Source organism: Heteronotia binoei, chromosome 6 (assembly GCF_032191835.1).
Source record: "Heteronotia binoei isolate CCM8104 ecotype False Entrance Well chromosome 6, APGP_CSIRO_Hbin_v1, whole genome shotgun sequence".
Classification (NCBI taxonomy): Eukaryota; Metazoa; Chordata; class Lepidosauria; order Squamata; family Gekkonidae; genus Heteronotia; species Heteronotia binoei.
In genome coordinates, this window is record NC_083228.1 from 136,614,574 (window position 1) to 136,639,660 (window position 25,087).

The 25,087-nt window shown below is 48.0% G+C and overlaps 1 protein-coding gene across 1 annotated transcript in view; it reads right to left on the reverse strand.

The window, feature by feature from the left end:
* Nucleotides 1-9,286: 9,286 nt before the first annotated feature.
* LOC132574367 (cytochrome P450 2J2-like) overlaps nucleotides 9,287-25,087 on the reverse strand; it is a 53,984-nt gene continuing 38,183 nt past the window's right edge. The window contains exons 6-9 of the mRNA XM_060242730.1: nucleotides 21,299-21,440; nucleotides 13,886-14,073; nucleotides 9,637-9,778; nucleotides 9,287-9,471 (exon numbers count right to left, since the gene is read on the reverse strand). Coding sequence (XP_060098713.1) covers nucleotides 9,287-9,471; nucleotides 9,637-9,778; nucleotides 13,886-14,073; nucleotides 21,299-21,440 — 657 coding nt within the window. The remainder of the gene's footprint in view (nucleotides 9,472-9,636; nucleotides 9,779-13,885; nucleotides 14,074-21,298; nucleotides 21,441-25,087) is intronic.

Below are 25,087 nucleotides of genomic sequence, written 5' to 3' on the forward strand. Positions count from 1 at the left end.
GAGGTCGATAAAATGAGTACCCAGCTTGCTGGGGGGAAAGTGTAGATGACTGGGGGAGGCAATGGCAAACCACCCCATAAAAAGTCTGCCGTGAAAACGTTGTGAAAGCAACGTCACCCCGGAGTCGGAAATGACTGGTGCTTGCACGGGGGACCTTTCCTTCCTTTCCAATACAAAATAAAAATCCAATATTCTAATACACTGTTCTAAAAGAGAAATACATATTAGTTTGCCATTAGAAAAACAGGGTACATGAAAATAAAGTGGAAGATGGGTTAGTATATGTACTGAGATAAATAGCCCATAAACCTTATTTGAGTATGTCAAGACAAAAAAAACACATTGTTCTGATACACTGTTCTAAAAGAGAAATACATTGGAATACTGTGGATGTATAGCTATACCCAGTAATGTAATGAGATAAAAAACCCCAGTATTCCTGTTCAGTCCTGGGAAGGTGTGTTTGTTCCAAGTTTCATAATAATTTGTAATCCAGCAATTTCTCCATTCTGTTCAGCCAGAATGGTTTGAAAAAACAAATCAGCCAGTATCATAATGCCCCTGTATAAATCGATGGTGCGATCTCATATGGAGTACTGTGTGCGATTCTGGTCACTGCATCTCAAAAAAGATATTATAGCATTGGAAAAAGTGCAGAAAAGGGCAACTAGAATGATTAAAGGGTTGGAACGCTTTCCCTATGAAGAAAGCGTTCCAACCCTTGGGGTTCTTTAGCTTGGAGAAACGTCGACTGAGGGGTGACATGATAGAGGTTTACAGGATTATGCATGGGATAGAGAAGGTAGAGAAAGAAGTACTTTTCTCTCTTTCTCACAATACGAGAACTCGTGGGCATTCAATGAAATTGCTGAGCAGTCGAGGCAGAACGATAAAAGGAAGTATCGTATTTTTCGCACCATAAGGCGCTCCGGACCATAGGACGCACCTTCCTCCTGGGGGGCGATCCGCTGCCTCCGCCTCTGATCCCGGAGCTTCCCCCGCGCCTGCCTGCCTGGCTCCAGCTTCTTCCAGCAAATGCTGGAATCGCTCCACGCTGCCCCCACCGCAAACCCAGAACTTCGCGAGCGCCGGCTGTGGAAGGGGCAGCGTGCTTCCTCCGTGCCTGTCTGCCTGGCTCCAGCTCTGACGCTTACAGCAAGCACCGGGATCACTCCCTCTGCCCTCTGATCCTGGCGCTTGCTGTAAGCATCAGAGCTGGAGCCAGGCAGACAGGCACGGAGGAAGCACGCTGCCCTCTCCACAGCCGGCGCTCGCAAAGCGCTGGGTTTGCGGAGGGGGCGGGTGCTTCCTCTGTGCCTGTCTACCTGGCTCCAGCTCTGATGCTTACAGCAAGCGCCGGGATCGGAGGGCAGAGGGAGCGATCCTGGCGCTTGCTGTAAGCGTCAGAGCTGGAGCCAGGCAGACAGGCACAGAGGAAGTAAGCTGCCCTCTCCACAGCCGGCTCTCGCAAAGTGCTGGGTTTGCGGAGGGGATGGGTGCTTCTTCTGTGCCTGTCTGCCTGGCTCCAGCTCTGATGCTTACAGCAAGCCCCGGGATCGGAGGGCAGAGGGAGCGATCCTGGCGCTTGCTGTAAGCGTCAGAGCTGGAGCCAGGCAGACAGGCACGGAGGAAGCACACTGCCCTCTCCACAGCCGGCTCTCACAAAGCGCTGGGTTTGCGGAGGGGGCGGGTGCTTCTTCCGTGCCTGTCTGCCTGGCTCCAGCTCTGATGCTTACAGCAAGCGCTGGGATCGGAGGGCAGAGGGAGCTATCCTGACACTTGCTGTAAGCGTCAGAGCTGGAGCCAGGCAGACAGGCACGGAGGAAGCACGCTGCCCCCTCCGCAGCAGGCGCTCGCAAAGCGCTGGGTTTGCGGTGGGGGCAGCATGGAGTGATTCCAGTGCTTGCTGGAAGAAGCTGAAGCCAGGCAGGCAGGTGCGGGGGAAGCGCCAGGATCAGAGGCGGAGGCAGTGGATGGCCCCCCCTCCGAGGAAGGTACCTTCGCTCCATAAGACACACACATTCCCCCCCCACACACACTTTTTTTTTTGGGGGGGTGCATCTTATGGTGCGAAAAATACGGTACTTTTTTACCCAAAGGGTGATTAACACATGGAACTCACTGCCACAGGAGGTGGCAGTGGCTACAAGCATAGACAGCTTCCAGAGGGGAATGGATAAGCATATGGAGAAGAGGTCCATCAGTGGCTACTAGCCACAGCTTATCGTTGGAACTTTGTCTGGGGCTGTGATGCTCTGGGTGGCATAGTGGACTGGCGTACCTCTTGATGGCACTTGGGATCTTTTTTTTGGCCACTGTGTGGCACAGAGTGTTGGACTGGATGGGCCATTGGCCTGATCCAACATGGCTTCTCTTATGTTCTTATGTTCATTTAGAACATTTTAATGCCACCTTCCCGCCAATCAAGGTCTCCAACATCTGTCTTTCTGTCTTCTGCCTAACAATTTCCCCTTATCCTTTGCAAATGATAGATCCCTGCTGTGATAATAACTATGAAAATTTCCTTTCACAGTCCTGTGAGGAATTATATTCTTCATATTCATAATGTATTTTTTGGGTGGTCTTTTAGTGAGGTGTCATTTTCTTTTTCATTTATGAACAAGCTACGAAGATCCAAGAGTGTCATTAAATACTGATTTACATTACTATACATTACATTATATTTACTGTAATTTTCAACTCATAGGAAGATCCCATCTCCGACACGGGTGTTGATTAATGCCAGGTCCATCATAATAAGATCGCTACGCTGCAAGATTTTCTCGTGGAGCAGCAGGTGGACCTGGCATGTATGACGGAGACCTGGGTGCGGGAAGGCGACACTGTTGCCTTAAACCAGCTTACCCCGCCCGGGTTCTCTGTCCTCCACCAATCTCAGACAAATGGGTGGTGGTGGGAGAGTTGCTGTGTTTGTCCGGGATTCTTCTTCTTTCAGGGCGCTTCCTGCCTCAAACATTGTCGGCATTGAATGTGTCGGCCTAGTGTGGGAAGCCGAGGAGAGTTTGGCAATCTGCGTGGTGTACCGACCACCTACTGCACCACCAGAAAGCCTGCCTGCCCTGCTGGATGCTGTGTCCACCTGGGCATTGGACTTCCCCAGGCTATTAGTTGTGGGGGATTTCAATGTCCATGTTGATGATGCAGCATCTCAGCAGGCACAGGACCTGGTGTTGTCCATGGAGACACTAGGACTCAGCCAATTTGTATCGACTCCAACGCATCAGGCCGGTCACACACTGGATTTGATCTTTGGGGCAGGTATATTACCAGATCTGGTGACAGCGGAGCCAGTTCCATGGTCAGATCATTATGCCCGGAAAACCCAGTTAGACCTGAAACTTCTCTCCTGTTTAGGCGGTGAGCGGATTTATGCTTGCCCGCAGAGCCAAATGGACCCAGAGTGGTTTCAGGAGGCCCTGCGGGATCCGATGCCCTCCGGCGGGTCATTGAATGAGGTAATGGAGGACTGGTACTTGCGGTTCTCCACTGCCATGGATGACATCGCTCCCCAGTGCCCTCTTCATTGTCACACCAAAGCTGCCCCGTGGTATACCATGGAGCTGAGGATCAAATGGCAACTTAGATGGCTAGAGCGAGTGTGGCGACGTGCTTATGATGAAGAGCCAAGAGCCGCTTACAAAATTTTTATGAAGGTCTATGAAGGGGCTATGAAGTCCACTAAGAAAGAGTTCTATGCGGCCTCCATAGAGTCTGCGAAGTCACACCCAACCCAACTTTTTAGAGTAATTCGGTCATTAACAGTCTTGCCATCGGGCAATCAAAATAGTAGAGAATTGGATATTGGCGCTGAGGCTTTTGCAACATATTTTGCAGATAAAATCCTGACTCTCCACCAGGACCTACCCGCCATGATTGATACAGTACGCAAGCTGGAAGCCCCTTGGCTGTCTTCTGGTCCTATATTGGACTGCTTCAGCGGGCTCTTATTGGAGGATGTGGACAGAATCGTGGCTGCAGTGAAACCTACCACTTGCCCCCTGGATCCCTGTTCATCCTGGCTGGTGAAAGTCAGTCGGGATGGTATCAGGGATTCTCTGGGTGATATTGTCGTCCCTTTCAACAGTGACCTTCCCAGAGAAATTGAAGGAGGCAGTGGTTTGTTGGCTTTTGAAAAAAAACCCTGGGGTCTTGGCCAACTACCGCCCAGTTTCAAATTTACCGTTTCTGGGTAAGGTACTTGAGAAAGCGGTGGCAAAGCAGTTACAGGTTTTCCTGGATGAGACATCCACCTTGGACCCATTCCAGTCCGGCTTTCGCCCAGGCCATGGGATGGAGACTGCCCTAGTTGCTCTCACAGATGACTTAAGACAGCATCTGGATCAAGGCGGGTCAGCACTGCTGATACTTCTTGATCTGTCAGCAACATTTGACACGGTCGATTACGGCCTTATGACCCACCAGCTCACCATCGCTGGAGTTCGGGGGGTGACCTTACAATGGTTTTCCTCCTTTCTCCGGGGACGGGGTCAAAGGGTGGTGCTTGGCGAGCAGACTTCCTTGCGGCATCCACTTATATGTGGAGTGCCGCAGCGAGCCATTCTCTCGCCAATATTATTTAAAATCTATATGTGCCCCCTTGCGCTCCCAGATTGCCTGAGGTTTTGGACTGGGTTGCCACCAGTATGCCTGTGACACCCAGCTCTATCTGTTGATGAGTGGTCAGCCAGTCGCCGCCCCTGACCAGTTGTCCAAGACATTGGGAACCATGGCTGGGTGGTTACAACAGAGCCGGCTGAAGCTAAATCCAGCTAAGATGGAGGTCCTGTACCTGAGTCAGGGTGGGGTGGGTATGGGCATTGAGCTCCCAGCTTTGGATGGTGTCACCTTGGTGCCAGCCCAAAAGGTGAGGAGCTTGGGAGTGACCTTGGATTCCTTGCTTTCCATGGAGGCCTAGATCTCGATAGTTGGCAGGTCTGCCTTTTGTTATCTTCGGCAGATCAGGCAGCTAGCACCATATCTATCCCCCCAGGACCTGGCTACAATGATCCATGCAATGGTCACTTCCAGACAAGACTACTGTAACTCACTCTACGCTGGCTTACCCTTGAGACTGATCCGGAAACTGCAGTGGGTGCAGAATGCGGCGGCTCGCCTGCTGACTGCACCACCTTTACGGGTGGGCATTCAGCTGGTGCTCCGCAGTCTGCACTGGCTGCCCATTGAGTACCGGATCCACTTCAAGGTTCTAGTGCTAACATTTAAAGCCTTACGCGGCTTGGGATCAACATACCAACAGGACCGTCTCTTTCCATATATGCCCAGGAGGTTGTTATGTTCGGCCTCCCAACATCTGTTGGCCGTCTCTGGCCCAAGAGACGCCCGCCTCGCCTCAACTAGAGTCAGGGCTTTTTCAGTCCTGGACCCAACCTGGTGGAATCAGCTCCCTATTGAGATCCGGGCCCTGCCTGGCTTATTAGCCTTCCGTAGGGCCTGTAAAACGAAGCTGTTCCACCAGGCTTTTCACTGAGGCTGTGGGCGTCTATTCTTGATCTGGTTGGCCTCCCCGGCCAGCACTGTCATCTGTGCTACGAATTGGAATAAAAATTGCCATCGCTATGCGATATCATGATGTGAGACGGCTAGGCTGGGCAATATGTGATGTCATGGTAATCTGAGGCCTGTTGAGTTGTCTTGTCTATAAAATGTTTTTATAGTATTTTATTGTTTTGTTATATGTTGCGCTCCGCCCTGAGCCCTGCAGGGAATGGGCAGAATAGAAATTTACAAAATAAATAAAACAAAAATAAATAACAAATTTGATGGGTGTATGGCTTATGAGCTTTTAAACCTAATAAATGATTGCCGTTGAATTACTATAATGAAACTCTGATTGCAGGAAAATGCTGCATTACTTAGGACAATAACTATAGAGCTCAGTTCCCCGGGAGAAAATGGCTGTTTTTGGAGGCTGTATGGCATTGCACCATGGTGAAGTCCCCCAAAATCCTGCCCACTCCAATCTCTACCTCCCCCCAATCTCCAGGTATTTTCCAAGGTCTAGGGATGCCAGCCTCCAGGAGGGACTTGGGGATCCTCCGGAATTACAGCTCATTTCCAGACTACGGAAATCAGTTCCATGGAAAAATGGATGCTTGAGAGGGTGGACTGTGCGGCATTGTACCTCACTGAGGTCTTGTCTTCCCCAGGCCCCATCCCCAAATCTCCAGGACAGGGATGGCCAAACTGGCTGGCTTAGCTTGGAGGAACGATTTAAAGAGACAAATGCCTTTTCCAAGCCAGCTGGCAGGGCAGTGGGGGCTTCAAGAGCCATATTATATGTGTGAAAGAGCCACATGTGGCTCCCGAGCCATTGTTTGGTCACCCTTGCTCCAGGGGTTTACCAGCCTGCATCTGGCAACCCTATCTCCCCATCCTCTGCTGGTGGCTTGGGGGGACCTGGCAGCCCATTCCCAACCCAGAGCAGTCAAGCCTCTCACTGATTTAGGCCCTGATTGTCTAAAAGGGGCGTTCCCAGCCTCCCTCTCCATCCCTTAGTGGGAAAGCTAGCGAGAAGCCTTGGTCTAGCTTTCTTCTTACAATGTGGATTCCTTTCACAGTAAACAACATCCATTTCTTTCTTTCTTTCAAGCTTCGTGTGGACTTTATTCTAAAAGCAGCCTTCCCCTTTTACTGTGGAAACCCACTCCGGCTAACAGCTTTTAAATCCTGTTGCTTCAGTTCACAGTCACGTGAGTGTGTTTTCATGTGTCGGTAGTAGAAAAGAGCAAGAGTTCAGTAGCACCTTAAAGACTAACGCAATCTGTGGCAGGGTATGAGCTTTCGTGAGTCATGTGTGAGGTTTACATAAGCTCTTGTTTCAGTCAGGTGTGTTGTGTGAATGTAAGACTTATATTGGTCAGAATGCTTTTCCACAGTGCAAATGCCCACCATCCACTTTCCTTTATGGAGGAGTCCTGGAACATCAGTACTGGCAAGGCTGACAGTTGATTTAATGCTCATGTCTGAAACACCTTTCATTTTCATTCATAAATCTTTTACACTGGTGTGACTTGTACATTTTGTCAACCATGCTACTTTTTAGTTCTCCAGGAAGCATGAAATATTTTCCAAAAAACCCCTCCATGGCTGATTCCTCTCAGCAGGAAAATTTCCTTTTCAGCACAAATTGATTATTTTTGACCTCCACTTCACCATTTTGAACAATATGCCACAAACTGAGAAGGTAAATGTTTCCCAAGAGTTTATTCAGCAAGCAGGCTTCCCTTTGCCTTTGACTTCTAGATTCATATGCAATACAGAGCGCTTGTGCATTCACTGCAGATGGGGAAAAATGGGGTTTCTTAGGTGATAGTCACTGATTCAGTATAAAATCTGTACGAATTCATTTTCTATGATATCAGAGCCAAAATATCCAATACTTTTTTCACATGTTTCCATTTGTTCCCCACAGCCACGCAACTTTTTAAAGAACAGGAGATGCTGTGATAGACTACACTTTTAAAACATAAAAGTGCAGTGTAAACAGATAAAAGACTGTGAAGGAATAATTCTTCACAGAGCCAGAGAATCTCAAGTCACAGGCTGTTCAACCATGCTACTGTTTGGTTAGCATCAACTGAGCAGAGAAAGTCTTTTGAACTGGATGCTGAGTGGGCAGTCTGATTCTAGCCATAGCTGAGAAGAGTTGAGTTGACCATTTCAGAATTTAGCTCTGACTGAGAACAGTTTAACACAGATAGTGGGGGAGAGTTGGGAAGGAAGTTTGGGAAGTAGGCAAAGACTCCTGTTCGGGCCAAAGAAAGGGGATAAATCTTCTAGTGAGAGGAGAATTTCCCTACCCAGTCGAACAGGGAGTTAGTTCTGAAGAGTGAAAAGTTCCCTGGTCTGGTGTGGTCAGAAACTGCCTGTAGAAAGCATAAGAATCAGTTGAAAAACTGAAGTAATGGAGTTTCAAAAGAAGGAGGTTGGGCACTGGAAAGAATGCACCAGCCTTCTGGAAAGCAAAATAGTCAGAGAATAAATTATACTGGAGAGTTTGGGGAGAACACTAGAACACAAGCCTCTCACTATAAAGATTTTAAGTAACTAACAGTACAATCCTAAAGAGACTTACTCCAGTCTAAGCCCATCCAAATGAATAGGCTTAGATTCGTGTAACTCTCTTTAGGATAGCAGTGTAAATAGCTTAAGAAACTCTCATTAGGCTGAAATATAAGAAGTAAAGTGTGTACATTTACTGATTTTACCTCAGAGTTATCTATATTGAGTTATCTCAGAAATGTTTGACCCCTGATTTCACGTGACCTTTTCCTTCTGTGTTAAATATAATATTGTGTTAGTCTGGAATTTCAAAATGCCTTAAGGGATATTTAAGTTGTTTAAGTGAAAGGGGTGACTCCCAATTCTTCCCTCAGGTTCTTGGGCTCAGCCAGCAGCCAAAATAGCATACTGTGACAGGGTGGGACTGCCAGAGTTCATCAGCAAAGAAGAAAACCTATTACTAGGGTGGCTTAGGCAATATAGGGAAGGAGAATTGGAGGGAAAATCTTGCCTTTGAGGGAGGAAAATGGATGGGGGACCATCATAGAGGCCAAACAAGGTCAGAACAGGACTGCAGAGGGAGAAGGGACTTCTGCTGCCCCCTGAGCAATTTTCTCATGAGAAAACTGTGCTGGGGGAGGAGTTATTCCACCATTTTTGCTGTTCCACATGCACAGATAACTCCACTTGAAGGGACAAAATTGGTGAAATAACTTTCCTCTAGCACATTTTTTGGCATGAAAGGACTGCTCAGGTAGAAGCAGGACTCCTTCTTCTCTATGGTTGCCAACCTCCAGAAGATGGCTGGAGATCTCCCGTGAGTACAACTGATCTCTTGGTGATACTGTCCCCCTGGAGAAATTTACTGCCCTGGAAGGTAGACGCTATGACATTATACCTGACTGAGGTCCCTGCCCTCCTCAGGCTCTATCCCCAGAACCTCCAGGTAGTTCCTAACCTAGAGCTGGCAACTGTATTCCTCTCCATGTGGTGCCATTTGGAGCTCATTTGAGGTCTCGAGAATCCCTGAAGCTGCTCTATGGCTGTGAGGAATATATGAGGAGCACATGAGAATGTGAAAAGAGTGACATATACTGCGATGCTCAGATCAGCATTAATGGGACACAGAAACTCTGGAACAGTGAATTGAATAAATCAGAGCAGAATATTGAATGACATTTAAAATGATGGAGAAATGGATATGAAGCAATAAGCTGCACTAATGATTGTTATAGTCCATGATTCAGTGAACTCGGGGAACAGCACGGATCTCATAAAGTTGCGGATACAATAGCACACCACCTACAGGCTCTAAGTTGACTTCTGTCACCCCTTCTGGCAGCTTGAAGGTGAATGCTTTCAGCAGGATGGTGAAAAAGTAGAAAAGCTCCATCTTTGCCAAATTTTTCCCCATACAATCACGGGCTCCTGTGAAAACAAATAAAACAAAGCCAGCAAGTGAGTAACAGCTCTACGTATTCTCCAGCGTTTGTCCACTTAATTCAGCAGCTAGTGTGAGCAAGAAATTTTGTCTCCTTGGAGATAGCCCAAAATTCATAGCTTAACTAACTAAGTTTGTACTTTTGCATTTACCTGCACCAAAGATAAGAAGTTCTTCTCTATCCACAAATGTTCCATCTTTGTCCAAAAAATGATTTGGGTTGAACTTTTGAGGGGTCTCCCATATCTTGGGATCAAAAAGAACTGAGTGTACATCTGGAATAATAATGGAATCCTGCAAGGAAAAATCAGTTGCTTTAGAGTGCATCTACACCAGCACCTTCTGCTTTCATCCCTCACTGTCTCAGGGCTGATCCTCTTGGAGTTCCAAGGACCCTCTTGGGACTCAGAACTCACTTCTTCAAAAATGTACCCAAATAACACAAGCAGAGCCCTGCTGAATTAGATCAGTTGTCCATCTGTTTCACATAGTGTTCAGCTGTGTTTCTTGTTTCACACAGGATCCAATTTCACACAGTGGCCAGCTTGTGGATCAGAAACTGCCCAATTGATAGGAAACAGAGAGTGAGTAAAATTGGGCAATTTTCTCAGTGGAGGGTGGTAAGCAGTGGGGTGCTGCAGGGCTCAGTACTGGGTCTGATGCTTTTCTTTATTAATGATTTGGAGCTGGGAGTAAGCAGTGAAGTGGCTAAATGTGTGGATGACACTAAATGGTTCAGTGGTGAAAACCAGAGAGGATTGTGAGGCACTCTAAAGGGCCAACGCCATGCTGGGAATTATTAGGAAGGGAATTGAAAACAAATCAGCCAGTATCATAATGCCCCTGTATAAATCGATGGTGCGGTCTCATTTGGAGTACTGTGTGCAGTTCTGGTCGCCGCACCTCAAAAAGGATATTATAGCATTGGAGAAAGTCCAGAAAAGGGCAACTAGAATGATTAAAGGGCTGGAGCACTTTCCCTATGAAGAAAGGTTGAAACGCTTGGGACTCTTTAGCTTGGAGAAACGTCGACTGCGGGGTGACATGATAGAGGTTTACAAGATAATGCATGGGATGGAGAAAATAGAGAAAGAAGTACTTTTCTCCCTTTCTCACAATACAAGAACTCATGGGCATTCGATGAAATTGCTGAGCAGACAGGTTAAAACGGATAAAAGGAAGTATTTCTTCACTTAAAGGGTGATTAACATGTGGAATTCACTGCCACAGGAGGTGGTGGCGGCCACAAGCATAGCCACCTTCAAGAGGGGTTTAGATAAAAATATTGAGCACAGGTCCATCAGTGGCTATTAGCCACAGTGTGTGTGTGTATATAATTTTTTTTGCCACTGTGTGACACAGAGTGTTGGACTGGATGGGCCGTTGGCCTGATCCAACATGGCTTCTCTTATGTTCTTATGTTCTTAAGGGATCTGTCGAATCTAGGTGAGTGGGCATCAACATGGCAAATGAGGTTCAAAGTGGCAAATGAGGTTCAAAATTTGTGAGTTTCCTGCATTGTGCAGGGGTTTGGACTAGATGACCGTGGAGGCCCCTTCCAACTCTATTATTCTATGATTCTATGGCCAAGTGCAAGGTAATGCTCATTGGGGCCAAAAATCCTAACTACAAATACAAGTTGATGGGGTGTGAACAGTCGGAGACTGACCATGAGAGAGATCTTGGGGTCGTGGTAGATAACTCACTGAAAATGTCAAGACAGTGTGCAACTGCAATAAAAAAAGCCAGTGCTATGCCGGGAATTATTAGGAAGAGAATTGAAAACAAATCAGCCAGTATCATAATGCCCCTGTATAAATTGATGGTGCGGCCTCATTTGGAGTACTGTATAGATTTCTGGTCACCACACCTCAGAAAAGACATTATAGCATTGGAAAAAGTCCAGAAAAGGGCAACTAGAATGATTAAAGGGTTGAAACAGTTTCCCTATGAAGAAAGGTTAAAATGCTTGGGACTCTTTAGCTTGGAGAAACGTCGACTTAGGGTGACATGATAGAAATTTACAAGATTATGCATGGGATAGAGAAGGTAGAGAAAAAAAAATGCTTTTCTCCCTTTCTTACTACAAGGGGGGAGGAACATGATTGCTTTCTTGAAGTATTTGTAGGGCTGTCACTTAGAGGAAAGCAGGGAGCTGTTCCTGTTGGCAGCACAGGAGAGGACTCCCAATAATGGGGTTTAAAGTAAGGGCAGGAAGGTACTGGATGGATATAAGGAAAAACTTTGTTACAGTCAGAGTTGTACAAGAGTGGAATCAGCTATCCAGGGAGGTGGTGAGCTCCTCCTCAGTGGCAGTCTTGAAGCAGTGGCTGGACAACCACTTGTCAGGTGTGCTCTAGGCCCGGGGTGTAAAACATGTGGCCCGTGGGATGAATCCAGCCTGCACAGGGCTCAAATCTGACCCTCAAGCAACTTCCATCTCCTGCTTACTTTCCAGGGCTGTTGCTGCAGCTGCACCATAACTTGCATATCTCCCAGTTTCCTCAGTGTCTTTTTGTTTCCAGCTTCCTGTTTCCTGCCTCTTGCCTCCCTCCCTCTTCCTCCCCCTCTGCCTCTCTCTCCCTCCTGCCCTCCCCTTCCACAGAGATTCATGGCTGCTTTCTGCTTCATGCAGGAGAGATATGAAGACAAGCTCTGCCCCCCCCCCCCCCCACTCACAGACATACACTTCCTTGGGGCTGCTCCTCCTCTTTTGGGGAGGAAGACTGAGTGAAGGAAGAGAGAAAAAGAAACCCAAGTTGGAGTTGCATGGCAGGTTTAAGATAAAAAATGTTGCATTCCAGGTATAAGCTTTTGTGTGTAAGCAGACTTCTTCCGAGAGAGTATGGGATGGTGGATAGATTCTTCTAACAAGCACAATGCACTTTTGGGGGGCTAATTTTGAAAAGTTGTTGTCTTTAAAGAAGATTGGCTTTCTTTGTTCCTATCTGGATTTATTTTCTTTCAAAAAGACTCTGATTAGTTTTTAGAACACTTGGATTGGTCGCTATACCTTGGAGAGTGGAGTGATTTCAGATGCCGAATGATAATGGTAATGAGACAGGAAAACTAGCTCTCAATTCAGTCCAGGAGGATGTGTACAATTCTGGTCACCACACCTCCAAAAAGATATTATAGCATTGGAAAAGTACAGAAAAGGGCAACTAGAATGATTAAAGGGTTGGAACACTTTTCCTATGAAGGAAGGTTAAAACGCTTGGGGTACTTTAGCTTGAAGAAACGTCGACTCAGGGGTCACATGATAGAGGTTTTCAAGATTATGCACGGGAAAGAGAAGGTAAAGAAAGAAGTACTTTTCTCACAACACAAGGACTCGTGGACACTCAATGAAATTGCTGAGCAGTCGGGCTAGAATGTATAAAAGGAAGTACTTCTTCACCCAAAGGGTGATAAACATGTGGCATTCAGTGCCAAAGGAGGTGGCAGCAGTTACAAGCATAGCCAGCTTCAAGAGGGGGATTGATGAGATAAATATATAGAGCAGAAGTCCATCAGTGACTATCAGCCTCAGAGTATAGATGGAACTCTCTGATTGATATAGTAATGCTCTGTATTCTTGGTGCTGGGGGTGGGGGACAGTGGGAGAGCTTCTAGTGTCCTGGCCCCACTGGTAGACCTTCTCATGGCAACTGTGGGTTTCTTTGTCACTGTGTGACAGAGTGTTGGACTAGATGGGCCATTGGCCTGATCCAACATGGCTTCTCTTGCATTCTCTTAAGTTGTCATAATGGATCATCTCCAACCATTACCTCCCAATGATGGCCAGGGAAGAGAAAAAGGCTCAGGTCAAGGTTGTGAGAGATGCTGCCTGTGGAAGAGAGGAAGAAGGTGAAGAAACCCCCCTCTGCTTCCATTTCTGAGACCTAGGAAGGACACAGGGCTCATGGCAAGTTGTAGGAGAGGTGGCTGGGGGACACTGGGGAGGAGCAGTGCCACAGGCAGCCATTTTCTCCAGAGGAATTGATCTCTATAGTCTGGAAATCAGCTATAGTCCTATGGAGCCTCCAGGTGGCAACTCTGTGATGGCCCTCTCATACCAACCTGGGCAGAGACTGAGTTAGTAGAAACTCAGTGGGGAGCTTTTTTAGCTGTTGTATCTTTACTCTTGAACTCCTCTCTGCAGGAATTTAGAACAGCTGCTTCCCTAAAAGCCTTCCAGATGGGATTTCTGCCTCTTATGGAAGACCTTTAAGATGTATTAAGAAGAAATGGGCTGGCAGGGGAAGAGGCGCAATAGGAATACTGTATTTTTCTTTTTATTTCTGTGGTATTGTGGGACTTCCTCACCGTGAGTTCCTAGGTAGATACATTTCTTAAAATGCCCCTTGGATAATGGTCGTTCTTCGAATATAGGAACGCAACTATAACCATCTTTAATACCTTTGGAATGAAACAACCAAGAACGGTCACATCCTCCACACTTTGTCTTGGGTTTGAAGCTAATATGGCACGTTTGAAACGCTGGATCTCATTAATCACAGCTAAGGTATAAGGCACATCCATCTTATCTTCAAAGCTAATTGATTGCGAGGAACCAAAAGCATCATCCATCTCCTTCTGGGCTTTCTCTGAGAAAAATGTTGGAAAACGTAAGATTTGAGCTATCATTAAGAGACATTTATTCCATTTGAAATTAGTCTATGTGACCACATTAAAAAATACACACTGAGTAGTAGCAATACATAGAAGATCCTGACCCCTTAAGGAAGAGACATTTTCTCCATGCCAGAAGGAAGAAAAGAATCTAGAGATAAAGGAACTGGCATTGCCTAAAGTCATAGTGGAGCTGATTGCTCCCTCCCTTGTCCATTTTAATGAGTCACTTCTTGTGATTTCCCAATTCTGCATTTCCTAAAATCCAGTGCATTGTCCAACATAGTAACTTAAACTTTAATCCAGTACTGCCTACCAAGCGTGCAACAGTGTATCACTGAATATCGCATGTGGAACTAAATGTTTAAAAAGGACATAAACACAAGGTACATATTTTGAAAGAGCTGTACTTACAAGAACTGTGGGCACAAGCAAGAAGGCTGTAGATATATACCTCTCTGAATCAGAGTCTCAGAGCAGCATACAATTGCCTTTAACTTCTTCCCCCACAACAGACACCCTGTGGGGTAGGTGGGGCTGAGAGAGCTGTCGCAGAAGCTGCCTTTTCAAGGACAACTCCTGCGAGAGCTATGGCTGACCCAAGGCCATTCCAAATAGCTGCAAGTGTAGGAATGGGGAACCAAACCTGGTTCTCCCAGATAAGAGTTTGCATACTTAACCACTACACCAAACAGGCTTTCACCAAACAAGCACTCAGTGATACACCTGATTTCCTCAGTTGGCTGTTAAAGAGATTGTACTAAGTGGCCTCAAGGAATAAGGATGGCTATTAGGGTTGTCAGTCTCCAGGTAATGGTTGGAGATGACCCACTATGTCAACTTAAGAGAATGTAAGAGAAGCCATGTTGGATCAGGCCAATGCCCCATCCAGACCAACACTCTGTTACACAGTGTTACTCAGGTGCCATCAGGAGGTCTACCAGTGGGGCTAGAACACTAAAAGTCCTCCCACTGTTGCCCCCCCAGCACCAAGAATACAGAGCATTACTGCATCAGTCAGAGAGTTCCATCTATACTCTGCGGCTAATACCCACTGATGATCCTCTGCTCTATATATTTATCCAATCAATCACCCTCTTGAAGCTGTCAATGTATGTAGTTGCCACCACCTTCTGTGGCAGTGAATTCCCTGTGTTAATCACCCTTTGGGTGAAGAAGGACTTCCATTTATCCATTCTAACCCAACTGCTCAGCAATTTCATTGAGTGTCCATGAGTTCTTGTATTGTGAGAAAGGAAGAAAAGTACTTTCTTTACCTTTTCTATCCATTGCATAATCTTGTAAACCCGTATCATGTCACCCCTCAGTCGATGTTTCTGGAAGCTAAAGAGACCTAAGAGAGCCAGTTTGGTGTAGTGGTTAAGTGTGTGAACTATTATCTGGGTTAACTGGGTTTGATTCCCCACTCCTCCACTTGCAGCTGCTTGGAATGACCTTGGGTCAGCCATAGCTCTCTCAGAGCTGTCCTTGAAAGGGGGGCAGCTTCTGCGAGAGCTCTCGCAGCTCCACCTACCTCCAGGGCTGGTGTATGGGAGTAAGCCAAGTAGGCAGCCGCCTCAGACGTCACTTAGCCTGGGGGAGCCATGAGGTGCCCCTCTCCCCACATCTGCTGCCCTCCATCTCCCCCTGCCCGCTGCTGTCCACTCCCCGTGCCCGCTGCCCTCCGTCTCACCATGCTCGTTGCTGTCCATCTCCTCATGCCCTCTGTCTCTCCGTGTCCGCTGCTGTCCGCCTCCCCATGCCCGAAGCGCACAGGCTAGCCAACTCCCTTTGAAGCAGGGGAGGGCCAGGCTGAGCACTTGTACGAAGCGTGTGCAGCCTTATGACATCACGGTGACATCCCAGTATAGCATTGGCCTTTTTTATGGCAGTTGCACACTGTCTTAACATTTTCAATGAGGTATCTACCATGACCCTAAGATCTCACTCTTGGAAAGTCTCCGCCAGTTCACAACCCATCATCTTGAATTATAATTATAATCAGGATTTCTGGCCCCAATGTGGATTGCATTGCACAGCCATAGTGAACCTCATTTGCCACACTGACACCCACTCGTCCAGACTCGACAGATTCCTTTGGAGTGCCTCACAATTCTCCTTGGTTCTCACCAATCTGAACAATTTAGTGTCATCTGCAATTTTAGCCACTTTACTGCTTACTCCCAACTCCAGATTATTAATGAACAAGTTAAAAAGCATCAGGCCCAGTACCGAGTACCCTACTGCTTACCACCCTCCACTGTGAAAATTGTTTCTTATTAATTGTTTCTTAATTAATTTTGATCCACAACGGGACTTGTTCTTTTTTACCCCATGAATATTGAGCTTATTTAGCCTTTGATAAGGAACTTTATGAAAAGCTTTTAGGAAATCAAGGTAAACACCATCTATTGGGTCCCCTTTGTCCACATGTTTTTTCACCCCCTGAAAGAACTCTTAGCGGGTTAGAGAGACAAGATCTTCCTTTAAAGAACCCATGCTGAGTCTTCCTCAATAACTTTTGTTCATCCATGTGTCTACTAATTCATACCAATTTCACACTAGAGCTTGTCCTGGGTGGTGAGCTCTTTTGCCCCCGGTACATCTCTTTATTTTCGCACAAGCTGCTGCGGAGCTAGGAGTTTGTGTGCCGCTTGTGACAAGCAGAAACTGCTTGTAAGAAGATCTTGTTTGCAGTGGGAAAGCGGCGCTCCAGTACGCAGCTCCTCTGCAGCTTGTGCGAGAACCAAGAGAAGCGCTGGGAGTGAAAGAGCTCTCCACCTGGAAGAAGCCTAGTGTGGAATTGGTCTCTCTCTTTAATAACAGTTTTCACCACCTTTCCCAGTACTGACGTCAGACTGACTGGCCTGCAATTTCTTGGATCTGCTCTGGGACATTTTTTAACGATGGAGGTGAGATTAGCTACCTTCCAGTCCTCAGGAATAGAGGCAGATTTTAATGAGGGATTACATATTTTTGTCAGGAGATCCGCCAGTTAACTTTTGAGTTCTTTCAGAACGTCTGGATGCATGCCATCCAGGCCTGGGGACTTATTCATTTTTAAATTGTGCATCAGTCATAGACCTTGCTCTCTCATCACCTCAATATGACTCACGTCTTTCAACACCCCTTCCAAAACCAGTGGTTCTGGAGTGGGCAAGCACTTCCATCTTCCACAGTGAAGACAGAGGCAAACAATGCATTCAGCTTCTCAGCCATTTTCCTCTAGTCCTGCAGTGACTTTTACATCTTGGTCATCCAAGGGCTCCATGCCTCCCTGGCTGGTTTCCTGCTTCTTATGCATTTGAAGAAATTTTTATTGTTGGTCTTTATGTTTGTTGCAATATACTCCTCATAGTCCCTTTTTGCCTGCCTGATCACAGGCATTACTTAGGACCAAGTTCAGGATCACCCCACTCCCAGTAGGTTCTGTGACCATCTGCTCCATAGCACAGTCATTGAGAGTGTCTAGAAACTCAATCTTTTTCTCCCAACCGGAACACATATGGACCCAATCAATGTGCGGGTAGTTAAAATCACCTATTATAACACAGTTTTTACATTTAGCCACTATCTAAATGTAAATTCTTTCATCATATTATAATTGTCCTCTATCTTTCGATCCAGTGGGTGCTAAGAAAGCCCCAGAGTTCAGCTTCCTTTCAAACCCAGTATTTCCACCCAAAGCATTTCCAGAAACAAATTTAATTCTCTTAGCTTCTCAATCAGAGCCACCCTACCTCCAAACTTCTGATATAATTTATAACCAGGAATCACCATGTCCCATTGATTCTCCTCATCCCATCAAGTTTCTGAAAGGCCCACAATGTCTATATTTTCCCCACCAACACTAAGCATTCCAACTCCCTAATTTTACCTTGGACTCTTCTAGCATTTGTATATAAAATCTAAAATTTCCCAGGCAAGCTAGGCTCGCAACCTTCCTCCTGCTGCCTTGAGACCTTGCCAGGCAGTCCATATTGTTTGTCACCATCTCAGCCTAAATTTTTCCTCCAGGACCTCATGACTGCATCTCAGTGGACAACTCTAATCCATTGCCCTGTGGAAGCTACCCCTTCATCTCTTTGAGATGAGCCATCCAGAGCCAGAGACATTTCATCTCCTGTCAGCTTTCCCTCAAGATTCAGTTTAAAAACTGCTCTGCCACTTTTTAAAATTTAAGCCTGGTTCCTTCTCGGGACAAATGGAGACCATTTCTTTTGTACAGCTCCCACTTGTTCAAAAAAGCATTCCAGTGCCTACCAAACTCGAATTATACCTCTCTACACCATAATCTCTTCCATGTATTGAGACTCCTAATTTGTGCCTGTTTCTCTGGCCCTGCATGTGGAACAGGGAACCCTTTGTACAAGGCTACCTTTTAGGTCCTGGCCTTGAGTGTCCTGCCTAGCAGCCTAAATTTTTCCTCCAGGACCTCATGACTGCATTTCCCCACATTGAGGGTGACAATATGTACCATGACCACTGGCTCCTCCCCGACACTGCCTATCAGCCTATATAAAACGCATGTAATGTCCGTTACCTTTGCATGAGGCAGGCAACTCCCTATAAGGTCAGTACACAGGTTTGCCACCCAGCTGTCTACCTGCCTAAGTATCAAATTACCAACTACCAAGAGTCCCTCTCCCTCCCTGCCCAGCGTTGGTTCCTTGGTGTGATAGGATATCTGTTCACCAAATGAAGAAGAGGTCCCTTCTGAGGGTACATTCCCCTTATCCTCAGCATGGTGCCCTGTTGCCTCTCAACCCTTATGCTCCCTGACAGCGGCGGGGTTGCCATTTTCAGAGTGAGACACACCTGACAAATCCCCGAGAGTTTTCTCCGAGTACCTATATGACTGCCTCTGCTTCTCCAGGTCAGCCACCTGACGTCCAGGCGATAGTTACATTAGTTCACCTGGAGAAAATGGCTGCTTTGGAAGGTGGACTCTGTGGCATCGTATCTCATTTAAGTTCCTGCCCTCCCCAAACTCTGCCATTCTCAGGTTCCACCCCAAAATCTACAGGGCAGAGGTGGGGCCCTGACCTCTAAATATGAGTGTTGAGAGGCAGCAGCAGGTGGGCCCTTGACCTCCTCTTCCTGTGCGAGTGGTTGGCTGTGGTATGAGGCAGTATGTTGAACAAGATGGACCCACTGGTTTGATCCAGCATGCTCTACTTATGTCCTTATTTTCACAGGACAGTGCCCACAGTCAAGGACTGGCCATTAGGTGGGATGCCTGATGCTTGGCCCAGGGCATTGTACTCCACAGACACGTCCCACAGCTAGGGATGCCAGCCTCCAGGTGGGATTTGGGGATCTCTCGGAATTACAACTCATCCCCAGACCACAGAGATCAGTTCCCCTGGAGAGAATGAATGCTTTGGAAAGGGACGGTGGCTCAGTGGTAGAGCATCTGCTTGGGAAGCAGAAGGTCCCAGGTTCAATCCCTGGCATCTCCAAAAAAGGGTCCAGGCAAATAGGTGTGAAAAACCTCAGCTTGAGACCCTGGAGAGCCGCTGCCAGTCTGAGTAGACAATACTGACTTTGATGGACCGAGGGTCTGATTCAGTATAAGGCAGTTCCATAAGTTCATAAGGACTCTATGGCATTATCTAAGGTCTCTGTCCCAAGCTTTCATTTTCAAATCTCCAGGAATTTCCCAAGCTGGATCTGGCAGCCCCACTCCGCATTCCCCTGCCAACATAACTGGAATTGCCATTCATGAAAGAAAAGTAGGCTGCCAGGTAAGCTTGCCAATCCTCAGGTCCGGGCAGGGGATATTTTGGTTTTTTAGCTTCCTCCCTGCCCCCAGGCAGCTGACTGGCGGGGGAAAGTCCTGCCCCAACAGTCACCATATGTCTTCAAACTTAGGCGGGTTTAGAAGTGGTTTGCAACTATTTGTGTTTTGTAAAGAAAAGCTTCAGGGGTGTGAGGCAAGCAGACACATTTGCTCTCAGTCCTTCCGTTTCTTTGGTGGAAAACTCCACCACCCAGGCTGTTCTTTCATTTTTCTATTAGTCTGAGGAAATTGGTTGAAATACTGCAGATTCAGCAACATGAATAAATTGCTGCAGTGAGATCACAAAAGTGTGTGCTTGCTAACTGTGTTTGTTTTAGCTGCTTTCTGAGATTGTGTGTGTTCACTTTCATTCAGTGCAAGTTTAGCTGCTTGGGAGACAAGGAAATGAAGACTGTATTCAGGGAAACTGCACTGGCGTATTTTTATGTATTTATTTTAGGGAATGGGAAAGTCTCCTAGCTCTGCTCCCAAAGTCTCCCAGCTCCACCCCCAAAGTCACCAGGTATTTTCTGATTTGGAACTGGCAACCCTACCACCAGCACACAAAGTTTAGGTTTTTGTGTACTCAGAAGATCCCCCAAATGCCTTTGTAAATTAACCGAAAAGAATCTTTTCCTTAAAGAATGGGCTGATGATGCCACAGCCTCCAGTGCAAGAGGCACAGAATTCTGAGAGCAGCTGAGAGTCAGTGAAAATGGGGGAGGGAGCAGGCAGCGTGAAATCAGTCTGTTCAACAGATCAGGGACGGTGGCTCAGTGGTAGAGCGTCTGCTTGGGAAGCAGAAGGCCCCAGGTTCAATCCCCGGCATCTCCAAAAAAGGGTCCAGGTAAATAGGTGTGAAAAACCTCAGCTTGAGACCCTGGAGAGCCGCTGCCAGTCTGAGAAGACAATACTGACTTTGATGGACCAAGGGTCTGATTCAGTATAGGGCAGTGTCATATGTTCATATGTTCATATCATGGGTCTCTTCCCAGACTGAGATCCTGGCTATCGATCAGTGGAAAAGAGTAAGAGTCCAGGAGCATCTTAAAAGACTAACAAAATTTGAGCTTTCTTGAGTCACCGCTCACTTCTTCAGATACTGCTATGATTTATTACTCAGCTGGTTATGCATCTCGACTCAGTCAGCCCTTCTTGGCAACACCCTCCACACCTTCTACCTATGCGTAACGGATGGTGACTTCTGTTTCAATATACTTCAGTCCATTAAGACATTCTAGAAACCTGGAGTGGGGAGAAATCTATTTCTATACAGAGGAAATCCCCCATTATTTACCCATCCAACAATTTCTTACAGAATCCCAGCTTGTGCTGATATATTAATCCACCCCAAGTTATGAAGTCTTTAACAAGCAACTTAGAGTGGCCCTTGTCTACATCACACAGTTCCTATTCACCTTGGATATCTGGATAAAGCGCCAAGAGAAGCAGTCCCCATCGTAGAGTGGCACTGATCGTGTCTGTCCCAGCAAAAAGGAAGTCAGCAATACAATGAACTAAGTTGTCTTCGTCATACGTTGAAGAGGGGTCATTCTTGCTCTGTTACGGACAGGAGGAAATGAAATTACAATGACGTTTGTTTTGATTCCCAATAAAGCCGTTAAGAAAGGAGAAGGATATAACGGGATGGACTGTACCGTTTGAACAATGAAAGAGCTTTCCGCTGGTTTTTCATTCATAGATGTAAAAAGGATGGAGAAGCTTCAGACCGGTACAGGCTAATGAGGCAGTTAAAAGGTCCAAGAGGAAAGATGAGCTCCACTGCTGTAACAACACTCTCGTGATCCCTGGTCCTGGGATAGTCTAGTTTTCTTAGAACCAGGGCCAGGGCCTTCTCAGTACTGGCCCTGAACTGGTGGGACACTGTGCCGGATGACATCAGTGTCTCACAGTTCTGTAGGGCCTGTAAGGCAGAAGTGTTCTGCCAGGCTTTTTAGTTGAGTAATGGTTTATTACCTAGCTGGCACCTCCTTTCCTACCCCCCCCCCCAAAAAAAAAAGCTTTATAAGCCTCTCTCCCTCTCTGGCAGGATGCCGTGGTAATCTAGGATAGGGATGGTGTGGGGAAACCCAATAGGGAGCCCTCTGAGTTTCATAATTGTAACTCTGTTTTATGCTCTTGTGCTATATTTTATTGTATGACTATTGATGTGGTAAATTGCCCAGAGCCTGGCATAAACTGGAATAGTTGATTAATAACATTTAATAAATAGCAACAACAACAGATCTATTTTGAAAAGAGAATTAGATTGTGTGGCCTTAGCAAATCATGTGTGATTCTAAAATATTAATTGCGAATTCCTGTGAAGTACAATATCGCTGTGTTTTGTGGCCACAGTCAGAAATGTTCAAGGATGGGGAAGGGGATGTTTCTTTCTTTCTTTGGAATTCATGTATATTCGTGGGGTGGATTTCTGAATTCACGTTTTGATTGGGAGAACACAAACTGAGGATATCAGAAGTTCTAAATGTTCTGCTATTGGGTGTGAAAGAGGGGAGTTGTGTCTGCGGTGTTGTGTCACGGGCGATGCTGATGCTGAAGGGGAGGTGCTGGCTGCAGAGCTATCAGAGCAAGCAGCTCAGCCCTCCGACAGCACAGAAGAAACCGACAGTTGGCCGTGGCTGCCCTCATTCCCTGCAGCTGAACAGCCACAAGCACAGAGCCCCCATCCCCCCCACCCCGACTCACCCTCACGAATCTGGGAGAGAATGTCATGGATATTGGGGACCCTGCAGAAGAAGCTGAGCCTGCAGAAGAAACTGTGCCCCTGCCACCTGCACCAGTGCCCCTGCCTCTTGCTGGAGAATATCCAAGCCCCCCTGCCTCGCCCTCTCGGGTGGCGCATGTGCGTGACCACCTTCGTCAGGACCTCAGGGATCGGAGGAGGGCAGCACGCTCACGAGCAAGACGCTCCCTGAGCCCTGAGTTTTGAAAGGATTCTGGCCCTGTGATTCTGTGATTTGGTTTTGGCGCCTTGGACCCTCTTTGCTCATCTGCTACAGGCCTTGGACTGCCCCTGGACTTTGCCTGACCTGGCCCCAGCCCATGACAGAGAAACTTTGCCAGGACTGGGCCCTCAGACGGTGTGATGTACTTAGAGATGAGATGTGGAGAAGGAAACTTGATTTATTAGTAGCGCATCACAGAACAGAGAACACGCGGGCCGGGACCCGCTTTATATACATGTACCCGGAACAACCTCCCAAGCTGGCCAGTCCAATCCTGGCCAGTCAAACTTCCCGCCACTGATGGTAATTGGCGGAGCCTTTCGCGCGCTGCGCTGAGTCGCCTGGGGACTTCCCCCCAGTCACCTCTGCTGCGTGGCCGCGTGTGTCATGGGTGCTGGGGACCCTGCAGAGGAAGTTGAGCCTGCAGAGGAAACTGTGCCCCTGCCACCTGCACCAGTGACCCTGCCTCCTGCTGGAGAAGATCCCAGCCCCCCTGCCTCGCCCTCTCGGGTGGCGCGTGTGCGTGACCGCCTCCGTCAGGACTTCAGGAATCGGAGGAGGGCGGCACACTCACGAGCAAGACGCTCCCTGAGCCCTGAGTTTTGAGAGGATTCTGGCCCTTCTAAGAGCAAGGATGCTTGAGTTGTAACAGGACCCTGGCTGCCTCTCTGAGCCAGCAATTAGCCCAAATGGGCAACAGCCAGCAGAGGGCTATATAGCTGTAGGCTTTGGGAGGAGGCTTTGTGGAAGCAACTAGTCATCTCCCTGATGTTCTAGCATCCACTCCGGCCTGACTTTGGTTTCTGGACTCCCTGACTTTGGCTTGTGACTTCTGGACTCCCTGACCTCGGCTTCTGGACCTCAGACCTGCGATACTTGTACAGTGATTCGGATTTGGCGCCTCGGACCCTCCTGCTTACTGGCTACAGACCTCGGACTGCCCCTGGACTTTGCCTGGCCCGGCCCCAGCCGTGACAGCGTGGTGCTTGGGTTCAACACAATACACTACACTCCTCCCCCCCCCCTAGTTAATGTACATAGTCCTGCAGGTAGGCGGGAGCCCGGCGCTCCCGGGTTGATCGCCTTGGGGCTGCTTGTGGTGTCGAAGTGGCCCCCGTGGCTGGAGTCTCCCCTGAGGGTGGCACCTCTGATGGCTGTCGGTCTGGCTCAGCAGGTTGCTCTGGCTCTGCCGGTCTCGGGGGATCATACGATGGCAGGGTCGGTTCTGGCGCGGCCGTGTCTGGAGGACCCGTTGTTGGCTCTTCCCCAGCCCCTGTTGGTTCCTCTGGCACGGTGCGGCGGTGCAGTTGATCAATGTGCCGTCTTAGAATCTGCCCCCCCTCCGTCGATACCTCGTACAATCGGGACCCTGTCACCCTCAACACCCGGCCGGCTACCCACTCTGGACCGCTTGCGAAGTTCTTCGCGAACACTGGTTCTCCCGGAAACAACCCCTGCACTGCTTCCCTGATTTCGGGGGAGCTGCGGACGTCCGTGGCCCAGTCCGGGTTGAGCCGGTCAAGCCGGGTCGTTAGCTTCCTCCCCATGAGCAGCTCTGCGGGGCTGGACCCTGTTACCGTGTTGGGGGTGATCCTGTTATGGAACAGGAAGGCTGCCAAGCGGTGGTCCCAGTCCCCTTGCACGATGCGACCCAGGGCCTCTTTGGTCGTTCCTACCATGCGCTCTGCCTGACCGTTGGTGGCTGGGTGGAAGGGGGCTGACCTTATGTGGTGGATGAGGTACCGGCCGATGAACTCCCGGAATTCCCGGGAGGTGAATGCCGTACCGTTGTCTGTCACCAGTGTGTCGGGGATCCCGTGTGTGCTAAAGATCCTCCTCAGGGCCTTGACCGCTGCCGCCGTGGAGGTGGATGCTACGGGAATCACCTCGAGCCATTTTGTGTAGGCATCAACTAGTATGAAGAAAATCTGCCCCTGGTATGGCCCGGCAAAATCTAGGTGCAGGCGGGACCACGGCCGCCGGTTCGACTCCCAGCGATGGACTGGTGCGCTAGGCGGATCGGGACGGGATTCCTGGTAGGGCTGGCACCTTCTTACCCACCCCTCGATCTCCTCGTCCATGCCCGGCCACCACACATAGCTGCGGGCCACTGCTTTCATTTTTACTATCCCCAGGTGGGTTTCATGTAGAGCCTCGAGGACCTGTTTGCGCATGGGGGGAGGAACCAGCACCCTGCTTCCCCAGAGTATGCAAACCTTGTGTGAGGATAGCTCGTCT